The 18,780-nt window shown below is 43.1% G+C and overlaps 1 protein-coding gene across 3 annotated transcripts in view; it reads left to right on the top strand.

Moving 5' to 3' along the window:
- The window catches only part of GLIS1 (GLIS family zinc finger 1), a 182,697-nt gene extending 164,410 nt beyond the window's left edge, over nt 1–18,287 (top strand). For all 3 annotated transcript variants that reach the window (XM_071565035.1, XM_071565034.1, XM_071565033.1), the window contains exons 9-11: nt 10,191–10,375; nt 15,098–15,265; nt 17,655–18,287. In XM_071565035.1, the coding sequence (XP_071421136.1) occupies nt 10,191–10,375; nt 15,098–15,265; nt 17,655–17,791 (490 nt within the window). In that variant the 3' untranslated portion in view covers nt 17,792–18,287. The remainder of the gene's footprint in view (nt 1–10,190; nt 10,376–15,097; nt 15,266–17,654) is intronic.
- The last annotated feature ends 493 nt before the right edge of the window (nt 18,288–18,780 follow it).

Genomic DNA, 18,780 nt, shown 5'->3' with positions numbered 1-18,780 from the left:
TGAGATTCAGAATTTGATTTAAAGGCTTTTTCTTTTCTTTTTTACAAAAAAGCCCTGTGTTAGACCATCCTTTGCCAAAGTCAATACCAAGTGCAGCAGTCAATTTTCCCAAATGGTTTGCTGAGACATTTAAATAGTTTGACAAAATTATCTAATTCACTTGAAAATGTTCTAACAAAATCTGACTTCATTACTAAATGTATTTATTCTGGCTTTATTCAATATGGAGGCATTTTTTCAAATTCTGGTATGAAGTGTGTGCTATGCCAAAAAAAAGTACTTGCATTGATATTAATTAAGCTGAAAGTGGGTGACTGAGAAGTACTTTGGCATGCAGAAAGTGGGCTTGGCATGATCTGGGTTTGAATATGTATTTATTTTTTAATTCAGGTAGCTAAGGTTTGTTTTAGCATTTCTTGTAGATTTACCATGTGTAATGTCTAACTGGGTTTCACTTTGCCCATTGCAGAAATAGTCTATTTTGATTTGTAGCAGAATGAAGACAGAAAAACAGCTTTTAGTATTAAATTGTGGGAGAATGTTGCACTTGGCTTCCTTTCTACTATTTTTTAGCTGTTATTATCCAAGCCATCTAAAAATGTACTTAGTTCCATTTGTAGACCATCCCTGTGTTATCCCAGTTTAGAATATTCAGTGATAAATTATCAGCTGAAATGAAACTGATATGACTGAATTGAGTTTGAGTGGTGGCACCAGGTTTGGGATTTGCACCAATTTGATGCAGTGACCCAACAAGGTGGCTCTGTGGGCCCTGGACACAGTCCCTGTGTGTGTGACTGGGGCTCTCTGTCACTTTGCTGCCCTGACAAACAGCACTTATGCTCCAGCAGAGCCCGGGGCACTGAGAAATAATGGCTTTATTTGTAAGGTGATGGGTCTCCCAGGGAAAGTGAAACTAATGTTTTATATTCCTCTGGTCATTTAGGTCATTTCTGCTCTGTAAACACAACAATAAATGAAGAACCGGTGGGGGATTAAGACATCTGTGATGTCCGTAGGTGGTGATTAATGAGGACTCTGAGCCCAATCTCAGGAGCCTTTACCATAAAGGATTAGGAAAGCAAAGGGTAGAGGAAGGTGCTCACACAACTTGCTTTGGCCTGGGCTTCTCCCCAGCCAACTGCAACCCCCTCAAACCACATCCCAGACCCCCCTGACGTGACACTGACCCGTAAAAAAATCACAAGAAACAGGACTTAAAAACTACCAAGTGAAAAGAGACATTTTAATCAGGCCGCTTAAACATCAGAGGGTTTGTTTGCTCGCTGCTTAGCACCTGCTATTTCAAATACCACAGAAATACTGAAATGTAAAGAGTTCTCTGTTAGAAATCTAGTCCTTCATTTTTATTGCATAAAGTACCACAAGGCACACAGAGCCTTCCTTCTGCCCAACCAGGGAATACCAGATTTAAGATCCCTGGTTGAAACTAAACACACAGGATAAAATCTTGTGTGTTACGTGGGGGAGATTTTTTTCAACATGCTGTGCCCTCCCCATGAGCTGCCAGGTAGGAAAACACATTTGTGTTCCTAATTCTCATTACTTCAAGAGACAATTATGTGTCTTAGCTACTTAGGTCTAATTTTTATTAATCTTGGTTATTTATTAATCTCCTTAGTTGTGTTTGGGAGCTCATATAAATCAATGGACTAGAAACTGGCACTTTGTTAGAATCTTTTTAAGAAACAAATTTTTGCTCTCTAGAAGTACTTTGGAGAACTAAATACCTGCAGAGATTTTCTAGCAGACCAAGGAGATACATCCCTCATTCACTGTGGATTCCACTGGGGAATACTCTTCTGTATAACAGAATACACAAGTCAATGTTTTAGTCTTTCTTTCAAAAGCACTAAAACCAATAACAAGAAACAGATATCTGTGACAGCTGAAAACATTTTCAGTGGAGGAAGCCAAGAACCATCATAATTTATCTGGGTGTTGTGGATCTGAGCACGCAGAAGGGGCATCGGTACATCTGTCCCGAGAAAGAACAATGTGCAGGTGCGGCTCCGGGGAACAAAGGAGGTCAGTGATCAAAAGCATCTGCTTCCAAATCCCAACTCATTTATCTCATTGTAGAAAATGTGATCAGAATTCATTTATAATCATGTCCAGACAGACTTATACAGGTCTCCCCCCTCCCCATCATAAAACAAAACTAGCATTTAGCATAGACTTATTTCAGTGGTTATGTGGTTAAGGAGAACTCAGAGCTGGATCACTGAGTAGATATTGTTTGTCCATCAGCAGAAATAGGGGGGCATGTGTTCAATTTGGGTTTCTGACAGGGCTGGCTTGACTCTCATGAGAGAGCCTGCATCAGTGCTTCTCAAAAGAAAGGCCACATTGCCTGCCCAGAGGAGACACTGTAAGGAAAAATACCCGAGAGTCAGAAATAAGAGAGTTACAGGAGAAGGTGGAGGGTGAAAGGAGTTGGTCAGTGTAAGTCAGAAGGCATTTAAGATGGGTTCAACCAGAGCTTTTCTGCACTCCATTAACGTTTTTAGCCATCACTGGGTTTATCTGTAGTTAAATTTACACTTCACATCTGTAAAGGTGATTATTTTTTTTCGAACTTTGTTTTGCTTTTGAAGTGAAACTTGTGCAGTTTGATGTGACCCACACACCAAACACAACAGTTCACTGCAGTGTAACGAGTGGTTTGAACATCTCCCACTCCTGGGTGTAGTGCCTCTTACAGGGAGACTTGAAGAAAGCAGACATAGCTACCTGTGCAGAGTCTACTGCACCTGGAAGCATCTTGCTGTGTTCTTGCCAGAGAATGGTGACCTTAAAATGACTAAAATCAGATGTAGCAGCCAATTGTGCAGCGCATGCCGTGTAACAGAGTACACAGTCTCTGTGTTTGATTACATGTCTTGGTAATTGACTTCCTGGCAATCACTTGAACCTAAGGCAGTGCTTTTTATTTCAATATGTTTGGGTATTTGGTTGACCACATTAATAGGGATTTTGTTTCACTTTGAAATGTATTTTCCTGCTAGATTGTTAGCAAGAATAAGTTTTCAAATTTCCCTCTCTAGTAGTGGCTTCCACTGCAGCGATTCATCAGCTTCATTTCAAAGGTTATCAAACAAACCCTTACAAATAAAAACATCCTTTAGATTGGCACAGTTCCCATAATGATCCCTGTGATTAACTGCTCTGCAGAAATTGCACGTCTCAGCTCAGAACAACTGTGGAGATACTCATTTAACGTCCAAAAAACGTGGGTTTGTGCCTATGTGAGTTTGTGTAGATGATGAAGTGCATGACAAATACTGAGTTATGTTTTACACCCAACTCAGACATGTGTTTGTTAAAAAAGATAGTGAGTATTTCAGGAAGTACCCAAAGAGAAGGCCCACACAGAAATCCTCTGAGTGCACCAGGAGAGGACTCCTTTGGCTCCTCTGTAATTGTGAACACGAAACTGGTTTCGTATCACTGTTACTGGTATTATTAAAAGTATTCTAAAGTAGTTAATGACCTGAGACTCTTTAGTCACATTAAAGGCTCCCTTGGGCAGTGTTCCCCATAATGTTTATGAAGCCCATCTTCCTCCTCAGAGCTGAGTGTCTCCTGCACTCATTCCAGGCATGTGTGGACTCTGCTCAGTGTGGATGAGTGACTATGCAGAACTGGGGCCAAATAATCCAAGGCACCATTCTGACTGGAAAACAGTGTCTTGTGTTTATGTAAAAGCTGGAAAAAGGCTGACACTGCCTTGGCCCTGTTTGAAAGATGTCACACTCAGATGTGTCACTGCTGCGCCGGCAGCAGAGCCAGGGATAGAGCCCGAGTGTCTCAGCACAGCCATCCCCCCCATGCTGGGCATGGCATGGCCAGGGAAGGGAAAACCAGGAGCACAGTGTTGTGTCCTGCAGTCACAGCCCTGAGTCACAGCCCAGTGCTCATTGTCTACAGATAAGGGTGAGAAATGCAGTGATGCCCAGCAAGGTGATGTGCATTGAGGGATTTATTATATATCAGGGAGACTGGGGGGGGAAGAGGAGAAAGGAATAAAGAGGGAGAGAAGGAAAAGATTCCATGCATTCCAGAAACATAGCCAGAGGCACCTGGCAGTGATTAGTGCAAAGGTTCACCAAACTTCAGATAGAGTCTGTCTTAAAAAAAAGAGTCCAGAAAGAGTGAACGGTGTAACTGTTTCCTGAGCATGTGCTGACAGAAATTCCCGCAGGGCAGGACCCAGAACAGAAACACGTGGCCAGAGGTTGGGTGCGATCCAGAGACCCGATTAGCAGAGCTTTACACATCATTTTTAATATCAAGGGAAGAGATGAAAATCAGTGTTAACTTTTTTTTTCCATTAAAAAAAATAATCTCCTGGTCTTGGAACTGAATTGGACTTTTTCAGAATATCAGTGACTATAATGCCTGGGGGAGAGATTTTATGAATGAACTGGTTGGTGTGCTGGATTTTATGGTAGAACCTTGTCTCATGGAAACTCTCAGCCCTGTAACTGGCTCCAGGACTGTACAAGTCACTTCAGATAAAACATGGAGCTGCTTTGCTTTGTGCTTCTTACTCTGGTGCTTTATTAGGTACTTTTCTTCCCATTAATATGAGTTAAACCTAATTGTCAGAGTCAAGATTGTTTGATATGGTGATAGCTGTGCATGGAGCTGTGTTACGGGATGGTCTGATAACCCAAAATACACAAAGAATGGTTTGAGATAAAGGACAGATGTTTTTCAGCCTGCATTTGGTCCTGTTTCCACTGAACTCAATGGGATATGGGCTGAGGTTCTTTGTCTGGCTTGAGGAATCTGCCAATCAAACCATCACATCTGTTAAAAAAAAAAACAAACCCAGACAGTTTTCATATTGGAAACATCCCTGTCTTGGATAATTTGCATTCAAAAATCTTAGTTTGACTTTATTTCCATTATTTTTGAATTTTCAGTTCCATCCAGGGTTTATGAAGTACATGCTGTGTGTCCCTTTTGGCAGACAGGGTCTAGTCAAACTCCCTTTTCTTAAAACAGCTTTGTAATTTCTTACTCTGTGTTAATTTATCCTGGAACTGGTATTAAACAAAGACTGGTAAATCTGTTTCTTACTCAGACTGAGCACTGTGGGTGAATATAGAAAATGTACATCCAGGCATTGTGATGGAAAGAACAATCAATGTCAGTATGTGTTTAATTTTTGGTTCCTTATGTTGCACCTTTTTGGAACAGAACATTGGCTGTGCATTGTGAGATTACACTCCAGTGCCTGCTTGGGGAGGCTGAGTGGAGACAGAATAAATAATTCTAAAGCACAGTGATGATACTTTTAATCTATTAGGTGTCATTTTTATAGGTCATTGCCAGCTCATGGCATGCATTGGGAGTTCCCTTATAGAGACCTTACTCACAATTTTATATAAACCTTCACCATTCAAGATAAATTGTTAAAATATGATCACAAGAAAATTTATACAAAAGTCTGGCTGAGATTTCTCTTGGAGATTTCTAAAGTTGTGCACTTATGCAGTGAGAGGAAGACCGATTAATACCCCATTATTTTGACTTTTAATTTTCTTTTTTAAAAAATCTTCCTGTTAGGACCAAGATTTGTGAATGTTCCCATTGGCATGAGAAATGCTTTGCAGCAGAGCTGAGGAACTGGCTCATTGTCTGTGTCTGACACTTGGTTAGTGACTCCTTGTGGGTAGAATCCCCCTTTACTGCAGGAGCTCCTGTTGGAAGGGCTGTAGAGCTGAGTATTTTCAGGCAGTGCAGAAACGTGCACAGACCACAGACAGAGTGTGTTAAGGAGTTAGGGTTGGTTCTTCCCATGGTTTTCTACATTGTGTGGATGAAGGTATCCCATAAAAAGGATTTTTCTGATTAATCCTTTTCATTGATTGCCTGCTGATGCATCCCCTGAGAGGGACACATGAGCTGTGCAATCCCACATGAAGTCACAGGCCCCCAGTGGGTATTACATCTTCAGCACCATCCTACATGTGAGGCTTCCAAGGGAATTTGGAAAAACCCACAATACCTGGTCAATCATCAACAGTTGTACAGTGAGTGAGGAGAGAATTCCTCTCTATTCCTTTCTGCCTCCTTGGGTGATCACATCCTGAATCACAAGATTTGATTACCCCTCACTTAGCCTGGAAATGTTGGTTTTGGCCATTAAATTATTCAGTCCCTTTTTAAAAAACTTGGTATTTTGTTTGACTCTGTGGCTCCTGTGGCTGTGAATGGCACAGGCCAGGACATGCTGTGTGAGCAGAATGTTCCTTTTGTTTTCAGCCAACCTGCTTCTCTCCATGGTGTTCCCGTGTCTTGGACAGGGTGGAGGGCAGGCTGGTCCTCCATTGCACCCATGTATGGTCCTGAACAGAAATGCTCCATATAGCCAGGAGCCCTCAAATGTAATGAAATAAGGAAGGATTAGGATTTTTTTACATGCCTGGAGCATTTATCTCTCTCTAAATAAGGCTATATATAGGCACAGATACATATTAAAAGGCCCCAAAACGACCTGCAAATTTACTGAATTATACAAGTTACAATTAAGGTAAAATACGTGGTATATATTTATTATTACTACCCAAACCAAAGCAAACTGTGGTTGTAGTACAGTATTAACAGGAAATGTGCAGGCTATTAGTTATTGAAACATACATGCCTGAGCTACTGCTTGGGAATTTTTAGTGTATCCAGCTGAGTTCCTGCTGTAAGCTGTTCAGTGTTTCGTCTTCCACACAGAGAGCATCTCCTTTTAGGCTCTTTTCTGTTGCTGATGCATTATCTGCTTAATCTGTATCAGGAATGATTCCTCCTCTCTTTTAACAATCTGAGTATCACAGCAACCTCAGTAGTAGTAGGCAGATATTCAGTATAGAATTAAAACCACAGCACTGGGAACTGGACAGTTTTGCTGATGGAAAACTCCCCTTGAGTGTGTCAGAGCACATCCACACACACACACACAGACACACACACAGACAGCAATATTTGAGGGACCAGCTTGAGCTGTGGGGATTGTGAATATTTTAAGGAGACAAATCCCCATGTTGACCACTTGTTCTAATATAGCCAGATTTCTCTGCTGAGCAAAGCTATTTCCTAGTTAAAAACTGCCTTAACTTACAGGAAGCCTGTTAAATTCCCTGTTTGGGACACACAGAGCAGAACGTGGTGGCCTTCTACAGTGACTCTCTTGACTCTGTGAAGCTCCTGATGCCGAGGAGGCAGTGATGGTCAGGTGTTCCACGGAGCTTCCAGGGTTTCAGCTCAAGGAGGCTGCTGCCCCACAGCCAGCTCTGTTTGCTGAGCTGCAGCTCTGGGCAGTGATGCCCATGGGCACAGCGAACTGGCAGCTCCGCTCAGCATTCCCAGCTGGAGCAGGACCTGCACCCTCCAGCCTCTCTGTCCATCTCACCTCCCTTCACCAGTCACAGGGAATCACAGACTATTCTGAGTTGGAAGGGACCCACAAGGATCATCGAGTCCAACTCTTAAATCAATGACCCACACAGGGGATTGAACCCATGACCTTGGCATTATTACAACCAAGTTTTAACCAACTGAGCTGATCTCAGGGTCAACTCCAAGGCTTCGAGGCACAAGCTCTGTCACAACCATGGAGCTCACCCACAGGAAGAACAGGAATGCAGGAGTGTGAGTGGGGACAAGCACTGCTGTAAAAATAACAATAAAAACTCTTAAATGCTTCTCCCGTGGTGTAAGATTTAAGTAGCCTCTGGGACTAGTTAAACTGGGTAGGGACGCTGGGATTTGCAGTATTCCCGCAGCTGGATACCTAAGTGTACCATTTCTGTTCGACAGGCAACATGATTGCACAGAATTCACGGACACAATGGCTCCCCATCCTCTCGGAGCACTCCCGGCAGGTCTCCACGGGGCGCTGCCTTTCCCAGCAGCAGCCAGGACAAGACATTCCGAGAGCAGGCAGAGGAAACCCAAGCCAGGCAGCTGCACAGGACTCTCCCAGCAGCGTTTCCCTCCCCTATTCAGAGTGGTTTCTGGCTCATCCCGGCCTCAGATTTTTAGTGCATCTTTGTTTGTCTCTCAAATGTGTGTGTGGTCATTATCCATATAAATGTCACTATCATGAGCTCTTTTAGTGATTATCTTTCCAATGAAAACAACTGCAATCTTTGGAATCTGCTTTGCGATAGAAGCATTTCCAGGCTGCTCGCAGCTTTCCTGGCCACGCTGTTGCTCCGTGTCTCCGTGTGTGCCGTGTCTGGGCAGTGATTCCCTGTGGGCTGTGATTCCCGGTGGGCAGTGATTCCTGGTGGGCAGTGATTCCCTGTGGGCAGTGATTCCCTGTGAGCTGTAATTCCTGGTGGGCAGTGATTCCCTGTGGGCTGTGATTCCCGGTGGGCTGTGATTCCCGGTGGGCAGTGATTCCCTGTGGGCAGTGATTCCCTGTTTGTGGTGCTGGCACAGGCTGCATGTCAGTCCTGGCACAGCCTCTGCAGAGCATCCGACCCGCAGCTTGCTGGGGCTGAACTGCTGCTCTCTGGGACCCCTGAGCAGGAGCTGCGGCCGCTCGGGAGCTGCCCGGGGGTGTTCGGCTGCTTCTCGGCAAATAAACTCAGTGCTTCCCCTCCTGCTCAGCAGCTCGGGCTCCAGAGAGCCTTTGTCTCTGACCTGAAGAGAATCATAGTTGGGTTGGAAGAGACCTCTGAGATCATCAAGTCCAACCCTTAATCCAACCCTACTTTGATTACCAGATCACGGCACTCAGTGCCACGTCCAGTCTCACCTTAAAAACCTCCAGGGTTAGAGAATCCACCACCTCCCTGGGCAGGCCATTCCAATGCCTGACCACTCTCTCTGTAAAGAACTTCTTCCTGATATCCAATCTAAACCTCCCCTGGCAGAGCTCAAGCCCGTGCCCTCTTGTCCTACTGTTGGTTGCCTGAGAAGAGGCCAGTCCCCACCTGGCTTCAGAGAGTTGTAGAGAGTGATAAGGTTTCCCCTGAGGGTACAGGTGGGACCTGCATCCCCTGGTCCCTTTTGGCACCTCTGCAGCCCCAGGCTTTTACCAAAACACATATAAGATACTTCTTCTTAGTTGCATGTTGGCTCTTAAAGTTGGACTTTAGTCCCCTTTATTTCACATATTGCTGGTCAGCACTTATTGGGAGCAGGACTATCTCACAAAAAAAGTTTTCTCCAGTTCTTAAGTATTTGACTTGAAAACACCCTTGCCTTCATCCATTTAACAATGCTAGTTTAATTCCTCAGTTTAGTTTGGGGATGTTCAGACTCTACAAAGTTTATATTGTATGTCTTGTTTTCCTGCTTAGGGAGATGGAATTATTTCAGCATAGGATGGGCTTGGACTGGTTGATTTATTTAAGCTCCTTTTAATAGAGTGTTGCTGTGACAGCTTTTGGCAGTGTTCCTCTGCCTCTCATGTTGAATTTGATTAAGCTGTTGTCACCATTAATTCACAGTCCCCCTCTATTTACCTCTTGCACACTCCCATGTGGTGCTGAGCCCTGACTCAGGCACAGCCTCACTCCCTCCCCAAGGTCAGTCCCAGCTGTGTGAACTGAAGTTTTGTGGTGTTTGAATGGCATGTGCAGTGGTAGAGGAAGACACCAGTGAGAGATATAATTTTTTTAGTTGATTATTTGTGTGCCTGCAATAGTTTGTGCTCAGTAATCTTTTTTTCCAGCTCGGTGACGTGTATTGTAACCTGCAGAGGTTGTTTTATTTCTGTGCCTTGGGACCTGTAGCTCTGAAGTTTCCACAGGGTGGCTCTCACACAGAGAGGTGGATTTTACAGTATCTGAAGGCTCTGGTGCTGCTCATAGAGATGCTGCTTCTTTTTACCTACATTTTCTGCTTTCTTTTCTGGATGTGTAACTCAGCTCCTGAAATTTTAAATTAACACTGAGCTGTGCTGAAGTTGCTTATGAAGAGTGGTGTCATTTTGACCCTGCCATTATGGCCAGTACAGCAAATCAGTGTAAAGGAACAGAATTGCTTTTCTAAATCCCTTTTCCTCCTAGCAAATCCCTGAAAGTACCACTGTATTGCCTTTTTTATTATATAGTTTGTACCTATAGCTTGACCATTATGGAAATAGGGCCATTTAGGTATTTTATTTTCCCATATTGTGATGTGACATACAAAGTTTTTCTGTATTTTCTTTCTAGGCTTGCTCCCAGCATCATCTCTCCACTTGTCAGCCCCCTGAAAGCGTTAGTCCCACCCTCCCTGCTGCAGAAACACGGCTCTCCATCGTCACACAGCCAGTCCCCGAGCGGGCAGCAGTTCCCTGCGATCCCAAACACACCCTACACTCCATTCCAAAGCCAGTCTGTCCAGCAGGGAGCTCAAGGTAACCTGTCCCTCTTCTTAATGGTTTTCTTTTTTAACTTTTCTAATTCCTGGCTGGGGAGAAAGAATTCACTTCCCTTTTTTATACTGGGCCAATACTGTCTTATTAAGGGACTGGGAGCATTTCAGTGGGGACTCCAGTTTATAAACTGGATTGATGTACACACAGATCAAGTTTTTCAGGCAGGTTCAGACTGTGACATGTCATCATCATGGGGAAAGCTGTCACAGGAGCAGATTTATTGCATTCCTTCAGGTTTCTCAGCAGATGGGGATGGCCATGCACCTCTCCTGACTGGTCACCCAGGCTGGAGAGTGACCCTGCAAGAACCATCTTAGTCCCAAAATACCTGGGCTGAGGCTCCCCTTGGCAGAGTCCTGCTCAGTCCACTCAGAGCAAGGCACCAAACTGAGACTGGACAAAGAAAAAATACTTTTCCATTTATTATTTGGAAGTTTGGCAAGTGTATTATTTTATGTAATAATATGCAAATGCACTCTGTACAACTGTGGGGTGCCTGTGGGATTTGAGGACAGGAATGGCAGCGGCTCAGCAGCTGTTCCACTGCTTAATTTAAAATACTTTTTGTTCTGAATTACTCAGCCTTTTTAATTGGGAGCTTATATACCTATTCTGGAGTTCTGCTGTGGGAACTAATTAATGTTCCTGCAATTTTTGAGGCATAAATTAGCAAAAGATATTTATTATCACAGATTCTTCCAGTCACAGGAGCTTGCATATTTAAGAAACATGTCTTACAATCCAGATGGTGAGCTGCCTAAGTGTGGTAAATATTCCCAGTACAGAAGAGTGCAGGACATGTGTCTGGTTGCCAGGATAACCAAGCAGATAAGTTCATACAGACAGAGGAGCAGCAATTCAGGCCTCTTTTCCCAGCTGTACTGTCAGTTCTGTAGGGTCGTTTTTGGCTGTCAAAGTCTCACATGTGATCAGTTTACCAGGTGGGTCAAAGAGGAGGTCTTGGTTTCTCTCCCATGCTCTGGGTGGAGCTGCAGCCTCAATCCTGGACACAAACCCAGGAGCAGCTCCAGGCTGTGCTGGGGTTGGGTATCCCCACAGTCCCCTCAGCCCTCACTCTCTCAGGAGTGTTTTTGCTCTTTGGTTGCACAGGCTTAGTCTGAGAAGTTAAAGTGTATTATATTTAATGATTTGTGCTGAAGGAAAAACTAACTCAACCTGATGCTCAACAGATTATTCAATTTAAAAGGATTAACTCTGTAAGGGAAAAGTGGCAGATTTATGATAGCACATAATGATATATGATTATGTTGCTATAATGAGCTAAATAACTACAAGCCACAAGAGGAAAGTTTAGCAGCTCATTACTAGGGCAGAAACAAATGCATAGACAGAACAAGTTTTGAACCACTTAAATAAATTGACTTTATTCCTTAAGAAAACCACATTTCCTTTTGAATGAATTGTTGCTTTTTAAGTGTTATGTCATGTGGTTTTGAAAAAGCAATAATTTTCCACTTTGGCCAAATGTTGAAGTATTATTATAAATTCATTATGGAAATGGTCATTCCAAAATCAATTTTGATTAGCAGCCTTTGAAACCAATTATCTGTAACCTGCACTTAGCTGTACTTGCTCTATATATTTTTTTTCTTTTTGCATCTCAGCTCATTAATAGCACATTTTTCTAATGGAGTCTGTAATAATTTGGGAGCTTTGAGCTTTTGCCAAAAAAAGGAACAGCATATAAGCCCAGTGTAGAACTAGGCATCTGTACAGAAGCACATAAACATGGTGGGGATGTGGAATTTTTTAGGGATGGCAAGTTGGATCAGGCTGGCAGCAGAAATATTGATAATGAAAGAAGAATCTGACACTATTTATATGTTCAAACCTGGTTGTAGTAAGATCACATGGAAATTATTACATGCTGAAAGAATTTGGCAGGCAATGCAGTCCTGCAGTTATTTATACCTGACATGATTTCTTCTCAGAAATTTTATGGAATTTGAAAAGCCGAGATTTATTTGCAAATACATGTAAATGACATGACATAACAAGATGGCATTTCATAGGCATATTCCAATTATTTGCTCATTACATCATTGGTTTTAAAGCTGCTTGAAGTTTTCTAGGCTGTGCCTTGGAGGAGCAGAGGCAGCCAGTGCTCTGTGTGAAGTGCCCAAATGCAGCTTTTCTGTCACAAATTATTTCAGAGCAAAATTTTAACTAAATGTTATGTTTGGAACTCGGTTTATTCCTTTATGAACTGTTATATTTCTACGTCTACTGTACATAAAACATTTAATAGTGATCCTTTAAACTGACAGGGCATTTACTAAATTATTCACTTGAAAATTAACCTCAGAAAATTTTTGATTTAAATCAAAACTGAAGGAAAACCTGAAATCCATGTGGCAAAACAAATATTGGTGAAACACTTACTGCTGAGTTGGTCCTACAGACTTGCTCTCCTAGAAGGAGCAAAGTGTCTGCCTCAGAGCAGCCTCCTGGCTTTTACTTTGGAGTTTAACCCCTGAAGGGAGTCTTTTTTAAAATCTTATAAAAATGCTCCCTGCTTAGTTTACTCTACTCGACCATATGTGGATGTTAATTGAACCCTTGGTTAGGGGATTTTAATCATATCTTTATTTTCTGTGTGAAGCATTTCAAGAAAGCTGAAGGAACCACAACTAATGGCACAAACCCAAAGGGTTAGAAATCCCATTTTCAGTGTCATGGTTTGTTTTACCTGACCCATGTCCCTGCTGCAGCCTTTCCTGTCCTCATTCCATGTTTTCTCCTTAGTTTGCTACCTGAATTTCCCACACTGCAGGCACAACAGAGCAGGGAAGGTGCATTTCTCTGTATTTCCGTTGGGAAGCACTTGGTGGGAATTCAGGCCTGGTGGACACAGCAGTGCAGTAACACTTGGAATTCCCTGCCCTGTGTCTCTTCATTGGGAAGGATGGAGAAAATGCACATCATGCCTTGCCTGGGAGGGATGTCTATAGCAGATATTCTGCAAAAGGTTCATTTTTTCTCTAGAAATACACCTAAGTGCTCTCTGCAACCCCTTGTACCTCCTCTGAAGCCAAGTGACTCCTTTTTGCTTCACTACTTCTCTCCAAAGGATGTATTTTTAGAAGGCTGTGACAGCAAGGAGTTTGTGTTTTGTAAACAGAAAGGTCAAGGTAATTATCAAAGCCAATCAATAAAGCACTGTACCTAACCCACATCAAAAGATGGCTTTGCTGCCTCTCATAAGAGCTCTTTGGTTCTTGGAGCCAGACTCTCCAGGCAGCAAAGAGAGGTGGCTGGCTGTTTATTCCAAGGAAGGACATGCATCATTTAATACTCAGCTTTCCGAATTTCTGGGCCTTCTCCAGGGCCAGCCTTGGTACAGTGTGTGCAGTGTCTTTATCTCATAAAGTCCTCCACTAGTCCTTCACCAATCATGGAAATCAGCAGTTCAGGTATTTTGTGGTGGATCATACTTTCTCAGGACGTTAATCATCTAATCCTTGCAGATTCTGCCAAAGCACATATTAAACTGTGAAACTTAAATGCAAATCTTTCACCACTCAGTGAGTTCATTGCATTTCTACTCAAGAATTGCCTCACCTGGCCTTATTTATTACCACCCTAAGGAGCATGAGCAGAGTGAACAGACCCTGAACTTTGCCTGGTAGTTGATATGAATGTGTAATTAGTGTGTGATGCCCCTGGAATCAGGAAGAGGGTATTGAGGCAGGAGGAAGGAGGAGGATTAAATCAGGCCATGGTTGGTGTAAATCTAGCAACATGCTTTGAGATCATCCTTTATGGCAGCAAATAACAATTTCTTTTGGGATGTTGGCACAACTTCTAAAATTCCTGCCTCAACAATTCATTTGTCCTTTACTGTGAAGTATCTGCTTTTGTTGTCTAAAATTTCCTCACAGCTTCTGATGGCAACCCCCAAACTGCTGGGTACTGGTAATACAACACTTTTTAAAAAAACAGGATTTAAGAAATGTAGGGTATGTGGGGGACAGAAGTTCAAACATGCCCCACAAGCACAAAGGCTGAGGCAGCCAGACACTGTTCAGCTCTCTCTGAGCACTTTGAGAAGCAGAAGAGCCTCTGGCTGAGCTCAGTCTTCACCTGACATCCATGGGGAGTCAGCCCTGCACCTCTGGTTCAGTTTTACCTGCACCCTGTGGCCCTGTGTTCAGTGAAAGGGGTTCATTTGAATGAAGAGCATCTGAGAAAAGAGGTTTAAGGTACCCACAAAGGTATTTCAGGCCAACAGTGCTGTGTCCAGCAGTGCAGAACACACACTGGATGGAAAAGACTTCACTCAACTGAGAAGAAAGCAGTGCTATTCACTTAAGTATTGCATTATTGTATTGAAATTATGAGTAACTCATTATAGAGACATTTCCTTAGGGGCTGATCCAGGGAAGCACTTACCACTTAGCTCTGAACCACGTGGGCTGTTCCCTGTTCAGCTGATCTGTTGCCTGAAATGCAGCACATCCTTGAGGTTCCTGCTTGATGGGGATCCCAGTCCACAGCACCTTGTGGGACTGAGTCTGGTGCTGCTCTTCTGTAATTAACCCTTTATAGAACAGCATGATCATCTTTCCATAGTTAAACTGAGGAACCAAACGTCCCCCAACAGTAACGAGACACTGTGACAGAAATGGAGCCAGTACCACTGCAGGAGGGTTAAAATGTGTGTGCAATCTCTGCTTTCAGGTTACCAAGGCAGCTTTCACTCCATACAGAATTGTTTCCACTACGGGGACTGCTACAGAGCCATGGACCAGCCTGTCAGCAGTGATGTGCTCGCAGGGGAGTCCCACTGCTTCAGTCCTCTGAGGCAGAATGGCTATCACATACTCAACACACCTTTGGCTTCAACAGGTAACTCGTTCCACCTGTAAAGAATCATCCAGATGACATTTTTAGCAGGTGGGGGGAAGAGGATATTTTATATTCAGAGTTATTACAAAAACATGTTTGTAGCAAACCCCTGAAATTCACTTGCATCTATAAATATCCCAGAAGGAAAGCAACTTTTTTTTCTTTAATCCTGCTGTATTTGACTGGTGGACAAAGTCTCCTTCCACTCTGCTGGACGTTGTAGGCAAGAGCTGGCAAACAAGGCCCTTCTCCCATTTATTGTGGGGGCTGTTCACTGCACAGCTCAGGCAGGTTCTCACAATCAGGTCAAAGTAATCTCTAGATTGATATGATACCACAATGTTTTAATATTCTCTTTGTTTTTCTACTTTTAAAACCACAATTAAGAATTGACAGAATAACTGAAATCAAAAAAACCAGGAGCATTGTCATGAAACACAACCATTCCTGCAGTCTCTACTGATGTATCTCCAAGAAAGTTTTCTGCATGTCTGTGCTCAGAAGGGCATCTCAGTTAAGGACAATACTGAAAACATATGTTTAAATGCTTTTGGAAGTGGTGCCTGAGTCAGACCACAAAATTAGAGTTGACTTTCCTGTTTGTTTTGTATTAAAGGAGTCTCTGTACAGAGAGAGCGTGCACACATTTGTCTGCTGCTCCATTCTGGAAAGTGTATGATCAGTAACCAACACAAGGGAAACGTTTAGGATGAAGTTTCAGCTTCAACTTTGAATTCTTTAGTGTTACTCATAAGTTTGATGTTGCTAAAACATGGCCTTTTTTATGTTAACATCAAATTTCAAGTTTAGATTGACAGCCTGTGGTATTTAAAGAACAGACTAAATAAACTTTCCAAAAGAAATTGTAGCAGCAAAGAATAATACTGTGGCAAGACACCAACTTCAACAACAGTTGATTTTTCTGTCTGGGCCTAAACTATCATGAAATGTTTCTGTTTAATATTTTTGTTTTCAGAGTGGTTATTGAGGCATGCAAATACTTAAAAGGCTGAAACATAAACATCTATGAAATATATAAATCTCATCTCATCTTTTAGTGTGTAAAATAGAACCATTCAGGTTTGCAAGATTCATCAAGGCTATGCATTAATTTTTTCAGGCTTTTATAGCACCATTAATATTAAATGAGATCTCATCTCGCAGGAATGCCAAATGTGACTGGCAAACAGCTGTTCCATGAATCACATTAACAGTCAATAAATTTTTATTTTCTGTTCAGGGCCTTGGATGGTTTGCTCTATCTGCAATCTAATAATGATTTCTGGGGTGTGCTTATCTTGGGGTTTGTCCATCTGTGCTTGTGTATCCACCCTGTGTACAGGCTCATCAAACAGAAACTACCATAACATAAACACTCACAAAATGTATCAAAATAGGGGTCACTCCACTTGGCCCAGCACAGCACAGGGCAGATAAACTGGCCAAGTTCATCCTCCAGAACCTCTGGACATTCCCTGTGTGCCAGGTCTCTGCAGACAGAAGACCTGTGAGCTCACGGTGAATTAATACCTCATAGGAAAATGCAGAAATGTAAAGAAGTAGAGAATTTGGTCTCAAATAATAAAAACATACCTACTAGTAAAATACCCCTAAGTGAGCCAGCAGGTCTCTCTGTAAGCAGGCCTGGCTGTGTCAGGTGCAGGATCTGTCCCTGGCTGGTGAGGTGGGGCCTCAGCAGAGCCTGTGCAGTGTTTGGTCCATCCCTGCCCACACACCTACACCTGCCTGCAGAGGTGTAGGCAGGTGGGAAAGGCAGGAGAAAACTCCCAACTGCTGTAGAAGTTTGGCATTATAAAAGGAGAAGGACAGGGAAGTTCTCCCCCACTGCTGTGGCTTTCTGTAGCCTGGCAGGCAGCTGCCAGCTCAGCTGGGGCAGGAGCCAGGGGGGCTGTGCTGGGCTGAGGGGCACAAACCCCTCACATGTCCTGTGAGCCAGACCTGCCCCAGCCATGCTCCTCACACCTGTGCTGTGGGGGCAGCTGGGAAATGCAGGACCCAGGTGTCTTCTGGGTCTTAAGAGCAGCTGGGAGACACATGGAGTGCTGCAAGAAGGAAAACCACAAAACAAGAGGTGTGCATCACTTTGGTGCACGTTTAGTAGGGTCCTTGTCCACTCATTGTTTTGGGATCCTGTTCAGATATGAGTGTGCAGTCCCAGGAGAGCCACACTCTGACACCTGCACATCACTCGCACAGCCCGGGATCTTCAGCTCCTGGACACAAAGATCAGTGTGTGTATCTCCTGGGGAAGCCTTTGATGAGCACCCCACTGTCCTTCCACTAACACTGTGCTGTGCTGTGTGATCCCAGGCCTTCCTCACATGTGCTGTGGCACTAACCGATGTCCCTCCCCCTTGTGTCCCTCCAGGCTATGACCCAGTCCCTGAAGCACAGTGTGTATCCGAGGACATGGTCTCCAACGGGACGGATGAAAATGGGTTCTTCCAAAACGGTGCCTTTGACCACTGCTTGAATCACATTCCCTCCATCTACACAGATACCTAAGGGCAGTGCTGACCTTGTTTCCTTTATTATACCTATAACTGCGTATGTAATAACAAAGGTGTTGTTCAAGTACTTTTATTTAGTCTGTATCCTTATATGTGCTCATTTAAATGAACACCTCACATTTACCAAACCATTTTATACATGAATAGTCTGTATAAGATAATATTGGAACTTGTTCCTTTGCTGTGGCACTTTGAAATTCATGCTTTAAGGGAATGAGGAGCATTTCAAGCAGCTTGTTTTGTAAGTTCTTTCAGTAAAGTGTAAATGTAAGTTATATAATAAACTTGTAAAGAAGAGCTTTTTCATCTTGGAAAGTATGTTTCCATTTGAGAATGTTGTTCCCTTTAATAGATTTTCATTTAACTTGTTGGTCAGGTCTTCTCTTTTTTTTTAACTAAAAGGAATTTTTTTAATCACAGACCTCATGTATATAAAGATCTACATTTGCTCAGCTGGTTTTGTATTTTCAATTTTACAAGAAAGCATTAAAAACTGGAAACAAGTGTACTGTCATTTCTTACCACAACCTGATAAATCCCAATATTACATTCTTTAAATGCCCGAGAGCCATTTTAACAAAGCAGTGGCATTTCAGTCACTGTGACATTAAAGCAGCCCAAGTGAATATGAAGAACACCAAGGGCTTCCAGCAGAACAGGAGTCACTTGCAGTGGTTTGGCTCCCTGTCACTGTGGCCCGGGCCCCACTGGGCAGCATTTCCCAGCCTGGCTGTGATTCCTGGGAGAAGTGGGCATCCTAGGGGACAGGTGCTCCCAAAGTGTGCCAAGCAGGCACATTAGACCTGACCTTCTGAAAGTGTCCTGGGGAGGGTCTGTGAGAACAGCAAGGAAAAAATAACTAAAAGAAATAAAGAATTGTTCCCATCTACAAAGCATTGTAAGTTGGGCTTAATAAGGGACTGTGGGATGTCCAGAGTGAGGATCAATCCATGTCTGTTCATCTACAGCTCAAGAGTTACCCAG

Source organism: Pithys albifrons, chromosome 10 (genome assembly GCF_047495875.1).
Source record: "Pithys albifrons albifrons isolate INPA30051 chromosome 10, PitAlb_v1, whole genome shotgun sequence".
Lineage (NCBI taxonomy): Eukaryota > Metazoa > Chordata > Aves > Passeriformes > Thamnophilidae > Pithys > Pithys albifrons.
This window is presented reverse-complemented; position numbering and strand designations above follow the sequence as displayed.